This window comes from Danio rerio, chromosome 9, assembly GCF_052040795.2.
Source record: "Danio rerio strain M-AB ecotype USA chromosome 9, GRCz13ab, whole genome shotgun sequence".
NCBI lineage: Eukaryota > Metazoa > Chordata > Actinopteri > Cypriniformes > Danionidae > Danio > Danio rerio.
In genome coordinates, this window is record NC_141029.1 from 40284537 (window position 1) to 40303859 (window position 19323).

General features: G+C 36.4%; 1 protein-coding gene across 13 annotated transcripts; it reads left to right on the forward strand.

Moving 5' to 3' along the window:
* The first annotated feature begins 1778 nt into the window (after positions 1–1778).
* cyp27a1.4 (cytochrome P450, family 27, subfamily A, polypeptide 1, gene 4) lies at positions 1779–19063 on the forward strand. Of its 13 annotated transcripts, XM_087265970.1 has the most exons (11): positions 7354–7412; positions 7524–7578; positions 8204–8409; positions 10206–10396; positions 10550–10749; positions 14017–14214; positions 14300–14463; positions 17729–17895; positions 18233–18314; positions 18420–18620; positions 18703–19063. In XM_087265970.1, exons 3-11 carry the CDS (start codon positions 8356–8358, stop codon positions 18829–18831), a joined length of 1386 nt encoding a protein of 461 aa, XP_087122096.1. In that variant the 5' UTR covers positions 7354–7412; positions 7524–7578; positions 8204–8355; the 3' UTR covers positions 18832–19063. The 13 variants fall into 13 exon arrangements, 9 of the variants coding, with proteins under 9 accessions (XP_087122095.1, XP_087122093.1, XP_087122094.1 ...); XM_087265969.1 differs by lacking the exons at positions 7354–7412; positions 7524–7578 and adding an exon at positions 1779–1860 and having other exon boundaries at positions 8184–8409; XM_087265967.1 differs by lacking the exons at positions 7354–7412; positions 7524–7578 and adding an exon at positions 1779–1860.
* The last annotated feature ends 260 nt before the right edge of the window (positions 19064–19323 follow it).

Here is a 19323-nt window from a genome sequence, read left to right on the forward strand (position 1 = left end):
ACCGCAGGAGTATTACATACTGTACAACACAGAATCCTGTGGTAAAACGTCCCAAAAAAACAACAAAGTACTACACAATTATCACATGATTTTTGTTTTGTACATTTGATGGTTTACCACATGAAATACCACATGCTACCACAAAAATATTACAGGAATATAACAGTAATACCACACACTCTACCACAAGAATATCCCAGGAATATTACATATTGTATAACAGAATCCTGTGGTAAATACTACCAAAACATGAAAGTGATACCACACACTACCACAAGAATACTACAGGAGTATTACATACTGTACAGCACAGAATCCTGTGGTAAAACGTCCCAAAAAACAACAAAGTACTACACAGTTACCACATAACATTTGATGGTTTACCACATAGAATACCGCAGGTAATGTTTGTAATGGAGGGTGTCGGTCATCTTGTTGTTTCAATTGCAAATTTATTCCAGTACACAAACATTTGCACACTGAAAAGTTTTTACAATAAATATGAATACATGTGATGTTACTTTGTAAGAATAGGTATTTCTTAATTAAACGACTTAAATGCAGAACATACTGATTTTACCTTGCACTGAGAAAAAAAAAATGTTTTAGAAAAAGACAGAATAAAAAAGCTAATTCTTGTGATATTGTACTGCAGAAATTGCTGTAGCAGTCCTGTGATATTTAGCTGTGTTGGTATTACCACACAAAAACAACAGAGATACTTCATCCAATGGTAAATTCCTGTGAAGTTTTACTGCAGAAAGTGCTGTAGTAATCCTGTCATATTTAGCTTTGCTCATTTTTTTTGTGTGGTAAATTTATGTTGTACTGCTGAAATACCACAGGATTACCACAGGACATTTTTGTAAAGCCGGTCGCACACCAGAAGCGAACTTAAGTCCAACTTTTGTGCTACAGAAAAGCCCAACAGTTTGTAACGACATAAGGGCATGTGCTGGCTAGACAATATTTTAAATGTCATCCTCTAGTATTAATTATAAAAAAATTCACATTTTCAAAAGAACTCCTCGTATTATAGTAAAACAGATAGTGAAGGGTTAACTAGTGAGTCTTTTCGTTATTTTATTTTATTTCTTTTTTATTACTACAGGTTTGGAACAACATGAGGATCAGAATATTTATTATTATTATTATTATTAATTTATTTTTTTGCTTTGGATGAAGTTTTTATATTTTTATTGTTTTTATTCAATGATATGTGCATGATTGTGATAAATGTAGGCAGTTCCTTTGAAAATATGCTATGTACCAGGGATGTCAAACTCCTGGAGGGCCGCAGCCCAGCAGAATTTAGTTCCAGCCCTGCTTCAACACACTACCTTAAGATTTAGTTTGATCAGGTGTGTTTAATTAGTATAACTGCAGTGTTACCCTGTAGATTGTGCAGTAAATAACTGTAAAATAGCCAGTGTTTTGCTGTAATAAAAGGAAACAGTATTTTACTGTAAAAGGAGTAGACTTTGTATGAAATTGTGTAGTGCAAAGAATAAATTACAGTAATTTATTTTATGTACTCGTTACAGATAGTAACTTTGACAATAAATAGCAAATTACTGTTCAACCATTACTGTCGCAGCCACTCTGATGCTTTATGTTGCTAATTATAGAGACGTGCATTTTGAAGGCTGAAAACAATGATTTAGGCATCTCCACACACTCCCACAGGCTGTCTGTCTTATTCCAAACACAAAGGTGTTAGAAAAAGTTTTCAGAAAATGCTGGCCCTTTAAGGGAGTCAGGTGTTTGATTTGTTTACTGCTGAGTGTGCTTTATTCTCTGTCCATCAATTCAGATGTAGAGTCTGATATGTTTTAGGCTTTAAATAAGAATCTACAATGAGTAAGTAAAATGTGTTCAAATGTTTTTGAGGGTTTCTAAAATAAGGCTGTGTTTTAAGTTATATTGTTGTTATCTTGAACTGTGTACTTGAAAGCTACATTGTTAGCTAGTTAGCCTCTCCTATACCAAATACATTTATTGTATATGGCATACTGCCATAATGTACAGATGTTAACAGTTTTATGTATCTTTCTGGCAACTAAGCCAAAATTAAATTCCATCGCCTCAGTAAGGTAACATGTGCACAGAAATCATCACAGGGAATCACAAAAACATATGATACACTTAACCATCCACACACAAAAGCTCCACTGTCAGCTCCCAGGTTGTGAGTTTGTTGCTAAGTATTTTTCAGAGCTGTGTTTCCACCTATGAATTTATATTAGAAACAATAGAAAAGTTTGTTGTCATGAGATTTTTTAAGTAAATAATAATTATAACAATAAAATATTGGATTCTTTGGTTTTTCGGTGTTGCCGACTTTATTTTTGTTTTTATAATTATTTGTAGCTTTTTATTGAGAATTGACACAGTTTTTAATTATTTTAAACTTTAACATTTAAAATAATTAGTTTTTTTTTTTTTTTTTGCATGGTCAGCATTGAGGAGAGAGTAACACATTTCACCGCAGCACTTTGTGTGTGTGTGTGTTTGTGTGTGTGTATAATGCCTATACCTGCTGCAGTCAACCTAAAACCTACAGTAGGTTGACATAAAACCAAAACAACACCCATTCTTGTCTTAGGACATTTTATTTGGCAAATTTTAAAATAACAGTAAGTATATGTGACATGTTAAATATATAGTATAATTTGCTGGTTTTAAACATACAGAATAATAATAATAAAAAATATAGTTATGAAACAACCATAACAGCAAATGTTGACTAATGAAAGTACATTTATAACAACTATTTATTTGTTAGACTTCTGTATTGTCAAACCATGTTGCATACAAATGCATTCAACAGACTTATATGTCAGTGCATTGCTGTAGAGGACAAATAAAACACGAGACATGTGTTTAGAAAGAGTATAGTTTATTTAGTTTGACATGCAAACTTATCTAAACAAGACACACTTTCAGAAAACAGCCCGGAAACATTATAATGCGCGCGCTCGTGAATATAACCCGCGGTTGTCTTCAACTGTTGTCTTCAATAGTCCTTCTTTGCTCAACAACTGAGCTGAAAAACAAAGCAAAACATTACAACAGTCAGACATGGAGCAAAAAGCATAGGATTACCAAGAGGCGACACTCTACAATTTGGGAAACAATAACGCGCTTTTTGAATGAATTAAATAAAAACAAAGCAGCTGCTTTCCATCGCGACAGCAATGACGAGCGATCGCTATCACTTCAAAATGGCGGAAACCGGGTCTGTTGCTCTTGGTCATTCTAAGCTCTTTGCTAAAGGTTTAATCATAACAGTTACCATGGTTTCTATTTCAAACTATAGTAAACTAAAGTTTGAAACTATAGTTTAAAATAGAAGATGAGTGGGCCTCGCTACTCCCACCCACCATAACCCTCGCAGCGAGGTCCCACTACCGGCCGCCCGTGTTTCCCTGAGGGTCCTCGGGGGTTGTTTGCTCCCTGCCTAGGGCTCAAAGGCCGCCTCGCCCCAGGGAGTGCACGGAAAGACCGGGCGCCAGGCCGTGCCAGTATTCACTGGATGTTGCTCGGCGGCACATTTCGAGCAACAAACACGTAATGTTCTTCGCGATATTGCGTTTATGTACGCAAACCGCAAGGAACTACAGCACAGACGGGCCCGGGTGAAGCATCACGAAGCGGACTTCGTGAGTTTGGCGTAGCTCCACTCGTACCGTCGGTTTTGAACTCACCTTGGTCAAGTACAAGCTGCTACACCGGGCGAACTGACAGCGCTGACAGAGAGCACACGAGCTTTATAGGAATGCATATGCAAATTTTTACAAGGTACGTCACTGTTGTCTCGTTGTCATGGCGAGCGCTGAGGAGGGCTCACCTGATTGGACCACGACTCGGTAATCTGCGTCAGGGCGAGTTGCTGTCTGCTTTGGACAAAAATATATTACATATATTCAATATATATTTTTACATTTTTGGTGCTGTGTAATATTCTGAGATACTTTATACGGTTCCTTTTACAGCATCCATGGTGTAAATTAAGCGTTTCCGGCGAATTGAATGCCAATTAATGCATAATCCGGTGCGTTTAACATCGATGCTGTATAAGGAACCGTATAAAATGGAGAAAAAAGTTCACAATAACAGGTCACCGGAAGTGTTTCAGCATGGAAACAGCACTAGCTCGGTATATACCCTATATAGGAACTTATATACATCTAATATATCTAGAATACTACAGGAGTATTACATACTAAGCAACAGACTTCTGTGGTGCCACAGAAATGTTTAAGTGATACCACACACTACCACAAGAACAGGAGTATTACATACTGTACAGCACAGAATCCTGTGGTAACGTCCCAAAAAACAACAAAGTACTACACAGTTACCACATAACATTTAATGGTTTACCACATAGAATACCGCAGGTAATGTTGTAATGGAGGGTGTCGGTCATCTTGTTGTTTCAATTGCAAATTTATTCCAGTACACAAACATTTGCACACTGAAAAGTTTTTACAATGAATATGAATACATGTGATGTTACTTTGTAAGAATAGGTATTTCTTAATTAAACGACTTAAATGCAGAACATACTGATTTTACCTTGCACTGAGAAAAAAAATGTTTTAGAAAAAGACAGAATAAAAAAGCTAATTCTTGTGATATTGTACTGCAGAAATTGCTGTAGCAGTCCTGTGATATTTAGCTGTGTTGGTATTACCACACAAAAACAACAGAGATACTTCATCCAATGGTAAATTCCTGTGAAATTTTACTGCAGAAAGTGCTGTAGTAATCCTGTCATAATTAGCTTTGCTCATTTTTTTGTGTGGTAAATTTATGTTGTACTGCTGAAATACCACAGGATTACCACAGGACATTTTTGTAAAGCTGGTCGCACACCAGAAGCGAACTTAAGTCCAACTTTTGTGCTACAGAAAAGCCCAACAGTTTGTAACGACATAAGGGCATGTGCTAGCTAGACAATATTTTAAATGTCATCCTCTAGTATTAATTATCATAAAAATTCACATTTTCAAAAGAACTCCTCGTATTATAGTAAAACAGATAGTGAAGGGTTAACTAGTGAGTCTTTACGTTATTTTATTTTATTTCTTTTTTATTACTACAGGTTTGGAACAACATGAGGATCAGAATATTTATTATTATTATTAATTTATTTTTTTGCTTTGGATGAAGTTTTTATATTTTTATTGTTTTTATTCAATGATATGTGCATGATTGTGATAAATGTAGGCAGTTCCTTTGAAAATATGCTATGTACCAGGAATGTCAAACTCCTGGAGGGCCGCAGCCCAGCAGAATTTAGTTCCAGCCCTGCTTCAACGCACTACCTTTAGATTTAGTTTGATCAGGTGTGTTTAATTAGTATAACTGCAGTGTTACCCTGTAGATTGTGCAGTAAATAACAGTAAAATAGCCAGTGTTTTGCTGTAATAAAAGGAAACAGTATTTTACTGTAAAAGGAGTAGACTTTGTATGAAATTGTGTAGTGCAAAGAATAAATTACAGTAATTTATTTTATGTACTCATTACAGATAGTAACTTTGACAATAAATAGCAAATTACTGTTCAACCATTACTGTCGCAGCCACTCTGATGCTTTATGTTGCTAATTATAGAGACGTGCATTTTGAAGGCTGAAAACAATGATTTAGGCATCTCCACACACTCCCACAGGCTGTCTGTCTTATTCTAAACACAAAGGTGTTAGAAAAAGTTTTCAGAAAATGCTGGCCCTTTAAGGGAGTCAGGTGTTTGATTTGTTTACTGCTGAGTGTGCTCTATTCTCTGTCCATCAATTCAGATGTAGAGTCTGATATGTTTTAGGCTTTAAATAAGAATCTACAATGAGTAAGTAAAATGTGTTCAAATGTTTTTGAGGGTTTCTAAAATAAGGCTGTGTTTTAAGTTATATTGTTGTTATCTTGAACTGTGTACTTGAAAGCTACATTGTTTGCTAGTTAGCCTCTCCTCATATAACTTCTTACATTTATTGTATATTGCATACTGCCATAATGTACAGATGTTAACAGTTTTATGTATCTTTCTGGCAACTAAGCCAAAATTAAAGTCAACCTAAAACCTACAGTAGGTTGACATAAAACCAAAACAACACCAATTCTTGTCTTGGGACATTTTATTTGGCAAATTTTAAAATAACAGTAAATATGTGTGACATGTTAAATATATAGTATAATTTGCTGGTTTTAAACATACAGAATAATAATAATAATAAATATAGTTGTGAAACAACCATAACAGCAAATGTTGACTAATGAAAGTACATTTATAACAACTATTTATTTGTTAGACTTCTGTATTGTCAAACCATGTTGCATACAAATGCATTCAACAGACTTATATATCAGTGCATTGCTGTAGAGGACAAATAAAACACGAGACAGGTGTTTAGAAAGAGTATAGTTTATTTAGTTTGACATGCAAACTTATCTAAACAAGACACACTTTCAGAAAACAGCCCGGAAACATTATAATGCGCGCGCTCGTGAATATAACCCGCGGTTGTCTTCAACTGTTGTCTTCAATAGTCCTTCTTTGCTCAACAACTGAGCTGAAAAACAAAGCAAAACATTACAACAGTCAGACATGGAGCAAAGAGCATAGAATTACCGAGAGGCGACACTCTACAATTTGGGAAACAATAACGCGCTTTTTGAATGAATTAAATAAAAACAAAGCAGCTGCTTTCCATCGCGACAGCAATGACGAGCGATCGCTATCACTTCAAAATGGCGGAAACCGGGTCTGTTGCTCTTGGTCATTCTAAGCTCTTTGCTAAAGGTTTAATCATAACAGTTACCATGGTTTCTATTTCAAACTATAGTAAACTAAAGTTTGAAACTATAGTTTAAAATAGAAGATGAGTGGGCCTCGCTACTCCCACCCACCATAACCCTCGCAGCGAGGTCCCACTACCGGCCGCCCGTGTTTCCCTGAGGGTCCTCGGGGGTTGTTTGCTCCCTGCCTAGGGCTCAAAGGCCGCCTCGCCCCAGGGAGTGCACGGAAAGACCGGGCGCCAGGCCGTGCCAGTATTCACTGGATGTTGCTCGGCGGCACATTTCGAGCAACAAACACGTAATGTTCTTCGCGATATTGCGTTTATGTACGCAAACCGCAAGGAACTACAGCACAGACGGGCCCGGGTGAAGCATCACGAAGCGGACTTCGTGAGTTTGGCGTAGCTCCACTCGTACCGTCGGTATTGAACTCACCTTGGTCAAGTACAAGCAGCTACACCGGGCGAACTGACAGCGCTGACAGAGAGCACACGAGCTTTATAGGAATGCATATGCAAATTTCTACAAGGCACGTCACTGTTGTCTCGTTGTCATAGCGAGCGCTGAGGAGGGCTCACCTGATTGGACCACGACTCGGGAATCTGCGTCAGGGCGAGTTGCTGTCTGCTGTGGACAAAAATATATTACATATATTTAATATATATTTTTACATTTTTGGTGCTGTGTAATATTCTGAGATACTTTATACGGTTCCTTTTACAGCATCCATGGTGTAAATTAAGCGTTTCCGGCTAATTGAATGCCAATGCATAATCCGGTGCGTTTAAGGTCTGTTTTCTTTCAAAGTCAGCGATCTCCACAAGCTGAGTGATATCCGATTTAAAGTGGCTCTCAGATTGTACAAGAAGCACTGCATTAAATTACATTTCCCCCGCCATATCAGCATGGAAACAGCACTAGCACGGCATATACCTTATTTAAATAGGAACTTTTCAATAAATCTTGAATTTAATATATATATATATATATTTTTTCAAATACAAACCTGTTATATTTAAAACGTAATCTAATACATCTAGAATACTACAGGAGTATCACATACTAAACAACATAATCCTGTGGTACCACAGAAATGTTTAAGTGAAACCACACACTACCACAAGAAAACTGCAGGAGTATTAGTGCTACAGAAATCCCAACAGTTTGTAACGACATAAGGACATGTGCTAGCTAGACAAGATTTTAAATGTCATCCTCTAGTATTAATTATAATAAAAATTAACATTTTCAAAAGAACTCGTATTATTACAACAGGCAGTGAAGGGTTAACCAGAGAGTCTTTTCGTCCCACCTCCCTCTCCCTCCCGTTCCTATCGGTGTCGTTAACCTCATTCTTCGTTCTGTGTCCATAATGGCTGTTAGTTTTGCTTTGAGCTCTGCAGAAAGGCTCGGATGGTGTTTTCTGAGACCCACGACAGCGGCCACAGGCTTCAGGAGAGCAGCAGGAAATTCTGCGGCTGCTTCTGTCAGTGTCCAGGACGGCCACAGAAAGCTGAAGACTGAGGCTGACCTTCCAGAGATCAAAATCTTTACCATGTTGTATCAAATGCTCTTCAAAGGGTACCTCAACAGCGTACATGAGCTACAGGTATAAAGAAATAGTATTTGTTTATCATGTGATTGTACCTATCTGCTGGACTCTTGACCAGGGATAGGCTGAAATGTATTTTAATATATAATATCTCAGTTTTACGTGTATAAAAATAAACTACAAAATACAGTACCCAGATATGTATTAAAATAAAAAACTGTATTTTGAAAATAATACAAAACACTTTTATGGGAGCATGACATTTCTTGGCAAACCCTCAATTAATATGCCTATATAATCAATCCCTTCACCATTAAATTGACTTTCTCTTTCATTTTAGCATAACGTTTGAACAAATTTCATACAGAAAGTCCTGTCTTGAAGATGATCTCCTTAATCACTGTAAATACCATGTAATGCAGATGAGTTTGAACCTAGTACTATATCTCTTTATTGTGTTTCCATCCATTGTGTGGCCAGTGAAACTGCAACAATCTTAAGAATCTTATATTTTAAAAGGGTAATGTATGAAGAGTTTTTTTTTTTTTTCATTAAAGATTTTTTTTTTGCAATTGAAATCTTTAACACCTAATGCAAAACATGATTTCTGAAATCTACTAAAATAGTTTAAGTCGTTTTCATAAATCATGTTTTTTGCAATTATACTCTTCAATGCAAAAAGTAAAACATCATATCTCTAAAATGTTGAGTTATCAGTTTTTGCAAATAAACTCTTCATATATATCCTGCTGCTGCCGTGTATCGGGAGTCTGGGGTTTTTAACCAGTCTTTAAGGACTTGAGTATTATTAAATATTTGTGTATTGTGCCATGTACACTGCATCTGCAGATCATCTACTGGCATTTGAAATGGCCAATACCAAGTATTGCAGGAATCGCCACTGTCGGACCTATTTGTATTTTTGTCTTGCTTTCTTGGCATCTACATCAGCAATCCCTCCAAAACTACTATTATTTGTACAGTATACTCATTATTCTAAGATGTTTTCAGTTCTTCTTTAACTGGAAGTGACTCAGTTTACCCCCTTAGTGAACACCAATACACCATCTTTAGGTGTTTTATATTTCTAAACTTCCTCTGCATTTCCACCTGCAGCACTGAGACTGAGAATGATTATGTTCTGAGGGCTCCTTATCCTGTTTTTTAAGGACTGAGATTTTATTCTATCTCATTTATTAAGCAAAGATGCTGATGCTGAATTGCACACTCATTATATATTACTCGTCGTCTTAGCATTGTGCATTTTACTATTTTCAATGATTGTTGACTATTGTTGTCATCTGTCTGTTATTTTCTTTATGTGTGTTGCATAATTTTCATCCATACTCTAAGCATTGACCACCTTCTTAATCAGTGTTCTGGTCTGATCTCAAGCCTCTGCAAATAACTAAGAATCAATCTGAGGCTGCATTATTATGATGTCATCATTCAGACTCCTTACAAAGTATTTTACAGTATTTTAAAAATACAAGACTCTAAAGTATTTTGATACAAAATATGAACCTGTTTTCATGAACACTATAAAATAAAAATGAAAAAATGCTATTTTTTATTTGAAATACATGTATCATAAAATAAATCCATCCCGGCTCTTGACATTATTGGTATTGTTTATGTCCTCAGACTGTCAGGTGTTTTACTGAATTGAAAAGAATCGGCTGTCATGTAAAACTGAACACTTTTTTTAAATAGCTAGTTGTGATTGTTTGTTACCTGCTCTGAATGGATTTGGAGATGTGTAATCATCTGTGGGCTAATAGATGTGTAATAATTACTATTTAAGACCACAAGGACTTCTTGCTTATGTTTTACATCTTTTTTAATCTCTCCAGTTATATCAAAAACAGGTTTATGGCCCCTTGTGGAAAATTAATGCTGGAAACCTCCAAGGAATTTCAATAACCAGTGTGGAGCTACTGGAAGAACTTCTTCGAAAAGATGAGAAATATCCATGCAGAGGATACATGACTCTGTGGACAGAGCATCGGGACTTAAGAGGCATTAGCTATGGCCCTTTCACAGAGTAAAAACAAATGATTTGTATAAATAACACATGTTTTATGAGGCCAGAGTACATTTGGCTATTGTAGCTGTTATGTGTTGTATAATGTAATGAACTCTTATCAAGTTGTGCTGTTTTGTTGCTCATCTGAAAAGAGACTGTGTTGTTCAACAGAGAAGGAGAGAAATGGTACAAACTGCGGGCGGTGCTGAACAAACGCATGCTGCATCCAAAGGACTCGCTTCAGTATGGAGATGTGGTGAATGCAGTGATCACAGACTTCATCAAACGCATTTACTATCTGCGGGAGATGAGTCCTACAGGGGATCTGGTCTCTAATCTGACCAATGAGCTTTACAGATTCTCCCTTGAAGGTATTTCCACTTTATTACTGTGTGAAACTAAATCCCTTAAGTAGAAGTAAAGTACATATTCCCAAAAGGGTAATTAGTGAGTAGCCTGACATTACAAGATGAAACAAAGTCCAAGTAATTCTTTAAAAAATGTGACAATTGCTAAAAAAAATGCAACATGAGCAATTATAGATTAGATTAGATTTAACTTTATTGTCATTACACATGTACAACAAGGCGACTTACAAAGAGACTTATAAATGAGGACAAGGAAGCAATTTACACAACTATAAGAGCAACAATGAATAAGTGCTGTAGGCACGTTTCAGGTGTGTAAAGAAAGTGTAAGAAGCAAAACATTAGTATTTTTTTTGTAGTTAGTGGAGGAGTCAGAGAGGGAATTGCATATTAGTAAGGAAAGTAAAGACTAAATAGTTGAGTTTTTAGTCATTTTTAAAAGACAGCGAGTGACTCTGCCGTTCATTCCACCAACTGGGCAGATTGAGCACGAGCGTCCGGGAAAGCATTTTCTTCCCTCTTTGGGATAGAACCACGAGGCGACATTCATTCACAGAACGCAAGTTTCTGGAGGGCTTATAAATCTGCAGAAGTAAGAGCAGATAAGGGGCGCAGCCAGAAATCACTTTGTAAGCAAACATCAGAGCTTTGAATTTAATGCGAGCAGCAATTGGCAGCCAGTGCAAACGTGTGAGTAGTGGAGTGACATGTGGTCTTTTAGGTTCATTAAAGAGCACTCGTGCTGCTGCGTTCTGAAGCATCTGAAGAGGTTTGATAGAGTTAGCTGGAAGCCCGGCTAGTAGAGAGCTGCAATAGTCCAGTCTGGAGAGAACAAGAGCTTGAACAAGGAGTTGAGCTGCATGTTCAGATAGAAAGGGTTGAACCTTTCTGATGGTGTAGAGTGCGAATCTGCACGATCGAGCAGCTCTAGAGATGTGGTCAGAGAAGTTTAGTTGGTCATCAATCGTTACTCCAAGGCTTTTCACCATTTTGGATGCAGTAATGGTTGCCCCGTCCATCTGGATTGAAAAGTTGTGATGTAGAGTCGGGTTGGCAGAAACTTCAAGCATTTCTGTTTTCGTGAGGTTAAGCTGAAGATAATGATCTTTCATGCAGTGTGAAATGTCTGACAGGCATGCTGAGATGCGAGCTGGAACCGAGGGATCTTAAAGTGCAGTTATAGAAAAACTATATTATGTTATAGAAAAAATATATGTTATATGGTTTATGTAATATGTTAAATGTTATAGAAAAACTATGGTGATATTTACAGATGGATGTACTATGAACATTATATACAGGTTATATTAGCTATAAACAGATTTACAATAGATGAATATATGTACAGGTTGCTATTAATAATCAGTAGTGTGCATATAAACAAACATGATTACAAATGTATATGTGCAGTGGGTGTGTACAGTTCAAATAAGTGAATTAGTGCAATGTAGTGCAATGAATAGGTGCAATTTTAAATGTGCAAATGTTAAATAGTGCAGTGATTGAGAGGAGTATAAGTTAGAGGAGAATAGAGGGTGTATTGGGGGGGGGGGGGGGTGGCAAAAGAGTCAGTGAGAGGCAGAGTTCAAAAGGGAGACAGCTCTGGGGAAAAAGCTGTCTCTCAGTCTGCTGGTTTTTGTCTGTCCCTGTATAGCTGGTAATGTGGTCCCTGTGATGCGTTGGGCAGTTTTCACCACCCGCTGCAGTGCCTTACGCTCAGCAACAGAGCAGCTTCCATACCAGACTGTAAAGCAGTTGGTCAGGATGCTTTCTATTGTTGAGTGGTAGAAGTTCACCAAGACAGCTGGTGAAAGCTGGTTCTTCTTAAGTTGCCTTAAGAAAAATAGGCGCTGGTGAGCCTATTATAGAAATATGTTGTGAAATAGTTTATGTTTAGTTACATTTAAAATGAAAAATGTTTTAGTACAACGTATCTAAGATTAAAACCATTTGTTTTTGATAGAAGTCTTTTATGCTCTCCAAGACCTTAATCAGATTTTTTACTACAGTAAAAACAGTAATATTCTTAATAAGTAGTATTACAAATTAAAATACCTGTTTTTTTATTTTAAAATGTAAACGATTTCTCTGATGGCAAAGCTGATTTATCAACATTACTGTGTCTTCTATCATTTCTCCAGTCTCTAGTATCGCATGAATCGTACTGACTCCAACCTTTAATTTAAAATAAACACAGTTTATTTATTTTAGTAAAAAGAAAAAAAAAATGAAACAAGTTACTGTTCACCTTTGTAAAATTTGACCAAAGGTGAAAATCATAAGAGAAAAAGACCTCTTATGATGCTGTTCTGTGCCTTTTATGGTACAATTCAAATGAAGGTACATAATTGTTCTCATGAAAAGGTATACTCTCAGAAATAAAGGTAGAGGAGCTGTCACTGGGCCGGTACCTTTTCAAACTGTACATATTTTTACCTGAAGGGTCCATAATGGTACTTCAGAGGTACTTTTTAGGTACATTTGGGTACTAATATGTATATTTTGAAAAGGTACTGCCCCAGTGACAGCTCCTGTACCTTTATTTCTGAGAATGTACATAAGTGTTGGACAACTCCTTCTTTGTTACAATATCTATGAAAATAAATATTACTGGAAAGGCAAAGTGATTTATGAATAATTTCCATATTAAAACATGAATCATTATTTAAAAGAATATGTTTAAAGAAACTCATAAACAATAATTCTTAAGTTTTATAGTGCAATAATACAAAACAACTGGTAAAACATCTGTATCTTTGATGAAGGTACATTTTGGTATCCGATGGTATGAATCATGTTCTTAAAGGTACAAACTGCAATGGTACAAATTTGTTTCTTTGTCTTAAGGTACTATTCTGTTCCATAAAAAGGTACTGCCCCAGTGTCAAGGGTTTGTACCTTCTTTGGTACAACATTGTACCATTTTGTCTGAGAGTGTAGGGTCTGTATTTTTTCTTTCTTCATATTTTGCACTGCAGTTATATAAATTATGTAACATTTGCCTACTATGCAAAGTTTTTTATTAAAATGTAATATATTTAAGTGTTGCAAGAATGTTTTCTATTGTTTTATAGAGAAAGTTCATTAGTTAAGTGTCATCATTCTGCTGTAAGATCACTGATATAATGTTATGAGTCATGTTATAAGCCTTACATTAAATAAAACTAACTTTTGTCTTTATATTATTACTGTCAATTTGAATACCAGTTTATCACCATTCTTAACATGCTTTCAATTTTCCCACAATAATTGAGATACTTTTCTTCACAGGGATTGCGTCCATTCTCTTCGAGACGCGCATTGGCTGTCTGGAGAAAGAGATTCCTGCTGAGACACAAGAGTTTATTAATTCCATTGCTCAAATGTTCACCTACAACATGCACGTGGCCCTTCTGCCCAACTGGACCCGCAATTATTTGCCTTTCTGGCAGAAGTACATTGATGGCTGGGATGGCATATTTAAGTTCGGTAAGCTTCACACATCAGCTTCAGACTGACTTCAAGAGATTTGTTGTGGAGTTTGATGATGTTGATACATATGGATTACTAATAGGCACAAAAATGATTAACTTGAAGATGGAGGCCATTCAGACGCGTCTAGATACCAATCAGGAGGTTGCTGGAGAGTATCTCACATACCTGCTTTCTAGTGGCAAGATGAGCTGCAAAGATGTTTATGGAAGTGTATCTGAGGTGCTGCTGGCTGGAGTCGACACAGTAAGACGCTTCTATAGATTTGACTATGTAAACAACATTTGTAAGAGTTTTAAATATTGGCTGTTTAGAATTCAGAAAGCTGTGTTATTAACAACTCCTGGCCATTAAGCAAACTGACAGAAATACATGGTTCTTTCTAGAAAATGTGCATATGTAACATACAGTATGTGTAACGTTCTCACGGTGAAGTTCTATTTGAATTATTAGCAATTTAAATTATTTTGATTACCCTGTTATGATTGTCACTTTACACTTGCTTCTATGGTAACGATGCATTTAGTTGAAGGTGTAAAATATGTCATTTATTTTCCAACAACAAATATTTTAGCCACTCATTTAATAAAGGTTTTATTCACTCAAAAATGCTGTTAATGAAAACTATATTGTGCCCTTTTAATAGATTTTGACAATTCACAACAAATATACTAGACTTCACACAACATCAGTAGTACTACAAACAGTGACCACCTGTTTTCATTAAGAGTAAGCAAGTCAATAGCACGAGAGATAAATGAAAAATGTAAAACTATTAATCTTTGCTAAAGAAACCCTATAACAAGAAGGGTTTGAAATAAAAAAAATTAAAATTCTGTTATTAATTTCTCTCCCTCATGTCATTCAAATCCCCTGAGAGCTTCATTCATCCTAAGTACACAAATTAAGATATTTTAGATGAAATCAGAGAACTCTCTCATCCTCCATAGACAGCAATGGTCCAGAGACATTTAAAGTCCAAAAAGGAACCAAAACGTAAGTCAAATTATTCCATGTGACTTCAGGGGTTCAACTGTAGTCATATGAAGCACTTTTGTGTTACCAAAACCCAAAACGACAACTTTGTTTGCCTGTGTCTTTTACTTCAGGTCAGGGTGCACATTTACAGTGCATCCAGAAAGTATTCATAGCGCATATTCATATTCATATTCACTTACTCCAAATTTTTTTTTATGTTACAGCCTTTTTCCAAAATGGGTTAAATTAATTTATTTCTCAAAATTCTACACACAATACCCCATAATGACAATGTGAAGAAAGATTTTTTGAAGTTGTTGCAAATTTATTAAAAATATAAAAGCTAAATATTCACATGCACATACTTTAAGTATTCATAGCCTTTGCCGTGAAGCTCTAAATTGAGCTCAAGTTCTGTTTCCACTGAACATTCTTGAGATGTTTTAGCAGCTCAAGTTCACCTGTGGTAAATTCAGTTGATTGGACATGATTTGAAAAGGCGTACAATTGTCTCTGTAAGGTCCCAGAGTTGACAGTGCATGTCAAAGCACAAACCAAGCAGGAAGACAAAGGAATTGTCTGTAGACCTCCAAGACTGTCTCGAGGCACAAGGCTAGTGAAGGTTACAGAAAAATCTCTGCTGCTGTGAAAGTTCCAATGAGGACAATGGCCTCCATCATCCGTAAGTGGAAGATGTTTGGAACCACCAGGACTCCTCCTAGAGCTGGCCGACCATCTAAGCTGAGTGATCGGGGAAGAAGGGCCTTAGTCAGGGAGGTGATCAATAACCTGATGGCCAGTTCCAGCGTTCTTCTGTGGATAGAGGAGAACCTTACAGAAGGACAACCATCTGTGCAGCAATCCACCAATCAAGCCTGTATGGTAGAGTGGCCAGACGGAAGCCACTCCCCGGCCTAGAATTTGCCCAAAAGCCTCTGAAGGACTCTTAGACCATAAGAAACTTGAAAACCTGCTTCAGAGTGCTCTGGCGACAGTTCATCTTCCAGTAGGACAATGACCCAAAGCACACTGCCAAAATATTAATAGAGTGGCTTCACAACAACTTGGTGAATGTCTTTGAGTGGCCCAGCCAGAGCCCAGACCTAAATCCTATTGAACATCTCTGGAGAGATCTGAAAATAGCTGTACATCGTCACTTTCCATCCAACCTGATAGAGCTTGAGAGGTTCTGCAAAGAGAAATGGGCAAAAAAATGTGGAAAAAGTGAAGCGCTATGAATACATTCTGGATGCACTGTACAATGGGCAAAATGATGTAATTGTCATTGTTAGGGATGTCTATATCCGATCATGTGATCAGAAATCAGGCCTGATCATAATTCAGACTTGATCATTCAGACTTGATCATTCAGACTTGATCATAATCGGATGTTATCTCCCGATCAGGACTAGAATTTATAATATATATATATATAGTCATAATTTTTTAACACATATATAGTTATGTGGTGGCACAGAGTTAGACTTCTTTCTTGACTTCACACAGAAACAGCAACGTGTGCAGCATGACATCACTTTGTTGCAGAGACGCTATTAGTTGAATGCAGGCAAAGTAGGACACGGAAGCAGCTTAAATGTCTGCGGTCTGGAGGTATTATAAATTTGATGACAACATTGCCATAACAAACTGTAAGATAGGTAAACTTAGGATTGCCTGCTGGGTATTTTAAGTTGAGCTGCTCTTTGTTTTTGTATTAGATTATTTTTATATTTACTGTTGCACTAATGTTCAAAGTGAAGAATTGATGTTATTTATTACTTGATTGTTTAAGCTCCCTCACAGAAGTGCTGCTCAGTCTGTTTTGCTCTAAATGGTCAAATAAGGTAAATTAAATAAAAAATAAGGAACATCCTGGATCTGCTTCTGCATTCTTCTTTATTTTTTAATGTACTATAGAAGTATTGGATCGGGTTTCGGTGTAGGCAGATAGTCAAAATCAAATGATTTGGACTTGAGGGCAAAAAAAGTTGATTGGGACATCCCTAGTCATTAGTCAGCAGTGGAACATACTGTACTTTACTGGGACCTGGTTCCTTTGCTTTTGTTCTGTTTCTTTGAACTTCCCATGGCCGCCACTCTATATAGAAGTTAAGAGAGCTCTCAGATTTCATCTAAAATGTATTCATTTGTGTTCTGAAGATGAATGAAGGTCTCAGGGCATTGGAACGATGTAAGGATGAGCAATTAATGACAAATATGTAATTTTTTGGGTGAACGAACCATTTGAGTTTAGTGCAAACTAACATGCAGAAAGCACCCCTGACAGCAAAATGGAAATAATGCATAGATTCATAGTAGATTATATTTTTAAATAATATCGATTACAAAAAATCTACTGATATATGCCACCCAGTCCTATTCTTACTTTCAGGGTTGTACAATTTACAAAATGCAATCTTAGTGCACATTTTGTCTTACTTGACAAGCTATTTCAGTCTGATGCTATAGTCATAATAGGAAAGAAAAGTCATCACAACTACGGTTTAAGATTATTTTTGATATGATGTTCTAGACCTCCAACACCATGTTGTGGGCTCTTTATCTTCTCTCAAAAGACCCAGCAGCTCAGGAGACTTTGCATCAGGAGGTAACCAAGGTCTTAAAGGGTGACAGAATCCCAACAGCAGAAGAAGTGAACAGCATGCCTTTCCTCAAAGCCGTCATCAAGGAAACATTAAGGTGGAGGATTATGTTGAATGTGATATATTGCATTAAAATTATTATATTATGCTTACCATGGCTGCAGATATTTGATCAGAAATACAGTAAAACCACTTATTTTGTACAAGAACTGTTCCTCTGTGTAAATATTTTATCTACGCGGAAGATTTTTCTACTATATTAAAAAATATATAAGGAAAACCCTGATGTACTACAATTCAAATAATTGGGGAAAGACATAAGTAATAAAGAAACAAAAAAATTTATCAAGACTTTTGTCAAAATCATAAATACATGCGCACATGTTCTGTACTATTACTTTATAATGTGTTTGCATATGTAATTTTCTGTGCAGACTGTATCCTGTGGTGCCTGTAAATTCCCGTCTTATTGCAGAAAGTGAAGTCATCATTGGTGAATACCTTTTTCCTAAAAAGGTGAATTGGCCTCGTGTTAGGATAGGAAGTAACAAAATGTTGTCCATTTTGTAATCAACATCACTAAATACAATTATTTTTTTTCTTTTTCGTTTGTTGAAATAGACCACATTTAATCTGTTCCACTATGCAATCAGCCACGATGAAAAAGTCTTCCCAGAACCACAGAAGTTCAAACCTGAGCGCTGGCTGCGAGACGGCAGAACCAGACCAAACCCGTTTGGGTCAATCCCATTTGGATTTGGAGTCAGAGCCTGTGTCGGTCGTCGCATTGCTGAACTGGAAATGCATCTGGCTTTGGCAAGGGTGAGATTTATTTTTCAGTTCTGTGTCAGACAGTGACATTGCATTATTATTGTGCTGTTTGTGATTGTGTTTTTAATTGCAGCTAATCAAGTTGTTTGAAATGCGACCAGACCCGACTGTAGGTGAAGTTAAGGCAAACTTTCGTTCAGTGCTTGTTCCCAACAAAAAGGTCAATCTGCACTTTGTGGAGAGACAGAAGACTGAAACATAGCTCAACTAGACATGAGCTGCATATGTACATAAGGAATTATCAGCTGAAGTGATTCATGTGAATTTGTCAACGGCTTTAACTGAATATGATTCTTCTGTTCTTTGTTAAAGACCCTGTACAAGAGTATGAAGAATATACTTTGTCACTCAATAATATTTATTTCATTCTGATAATAGCCATGAAAATATTTTATAGATGTAAAAATCAATTAAACTTTATAATGAATTCAAAATGTCTGTGTTCTTGTTCATTATTGGAGAAACAGGAATTGTGGATATTTGTTCATTTCACTGCAAAACTTTCATTTCTTGCATTTCTTGACAATCTGCTCATTTTGTATTAACTGTACTTTGCAAATGAATTATCAGACAAACAAATTAAGTTTTTTTTTTTGAAGACTTGCATTAACACAAATTCATTGTCCACAGCTTGTCTTATTTTTATTGTGGAATACATTAAGCATGCCATGTATCTTCCAGAAAAAAGTACAAT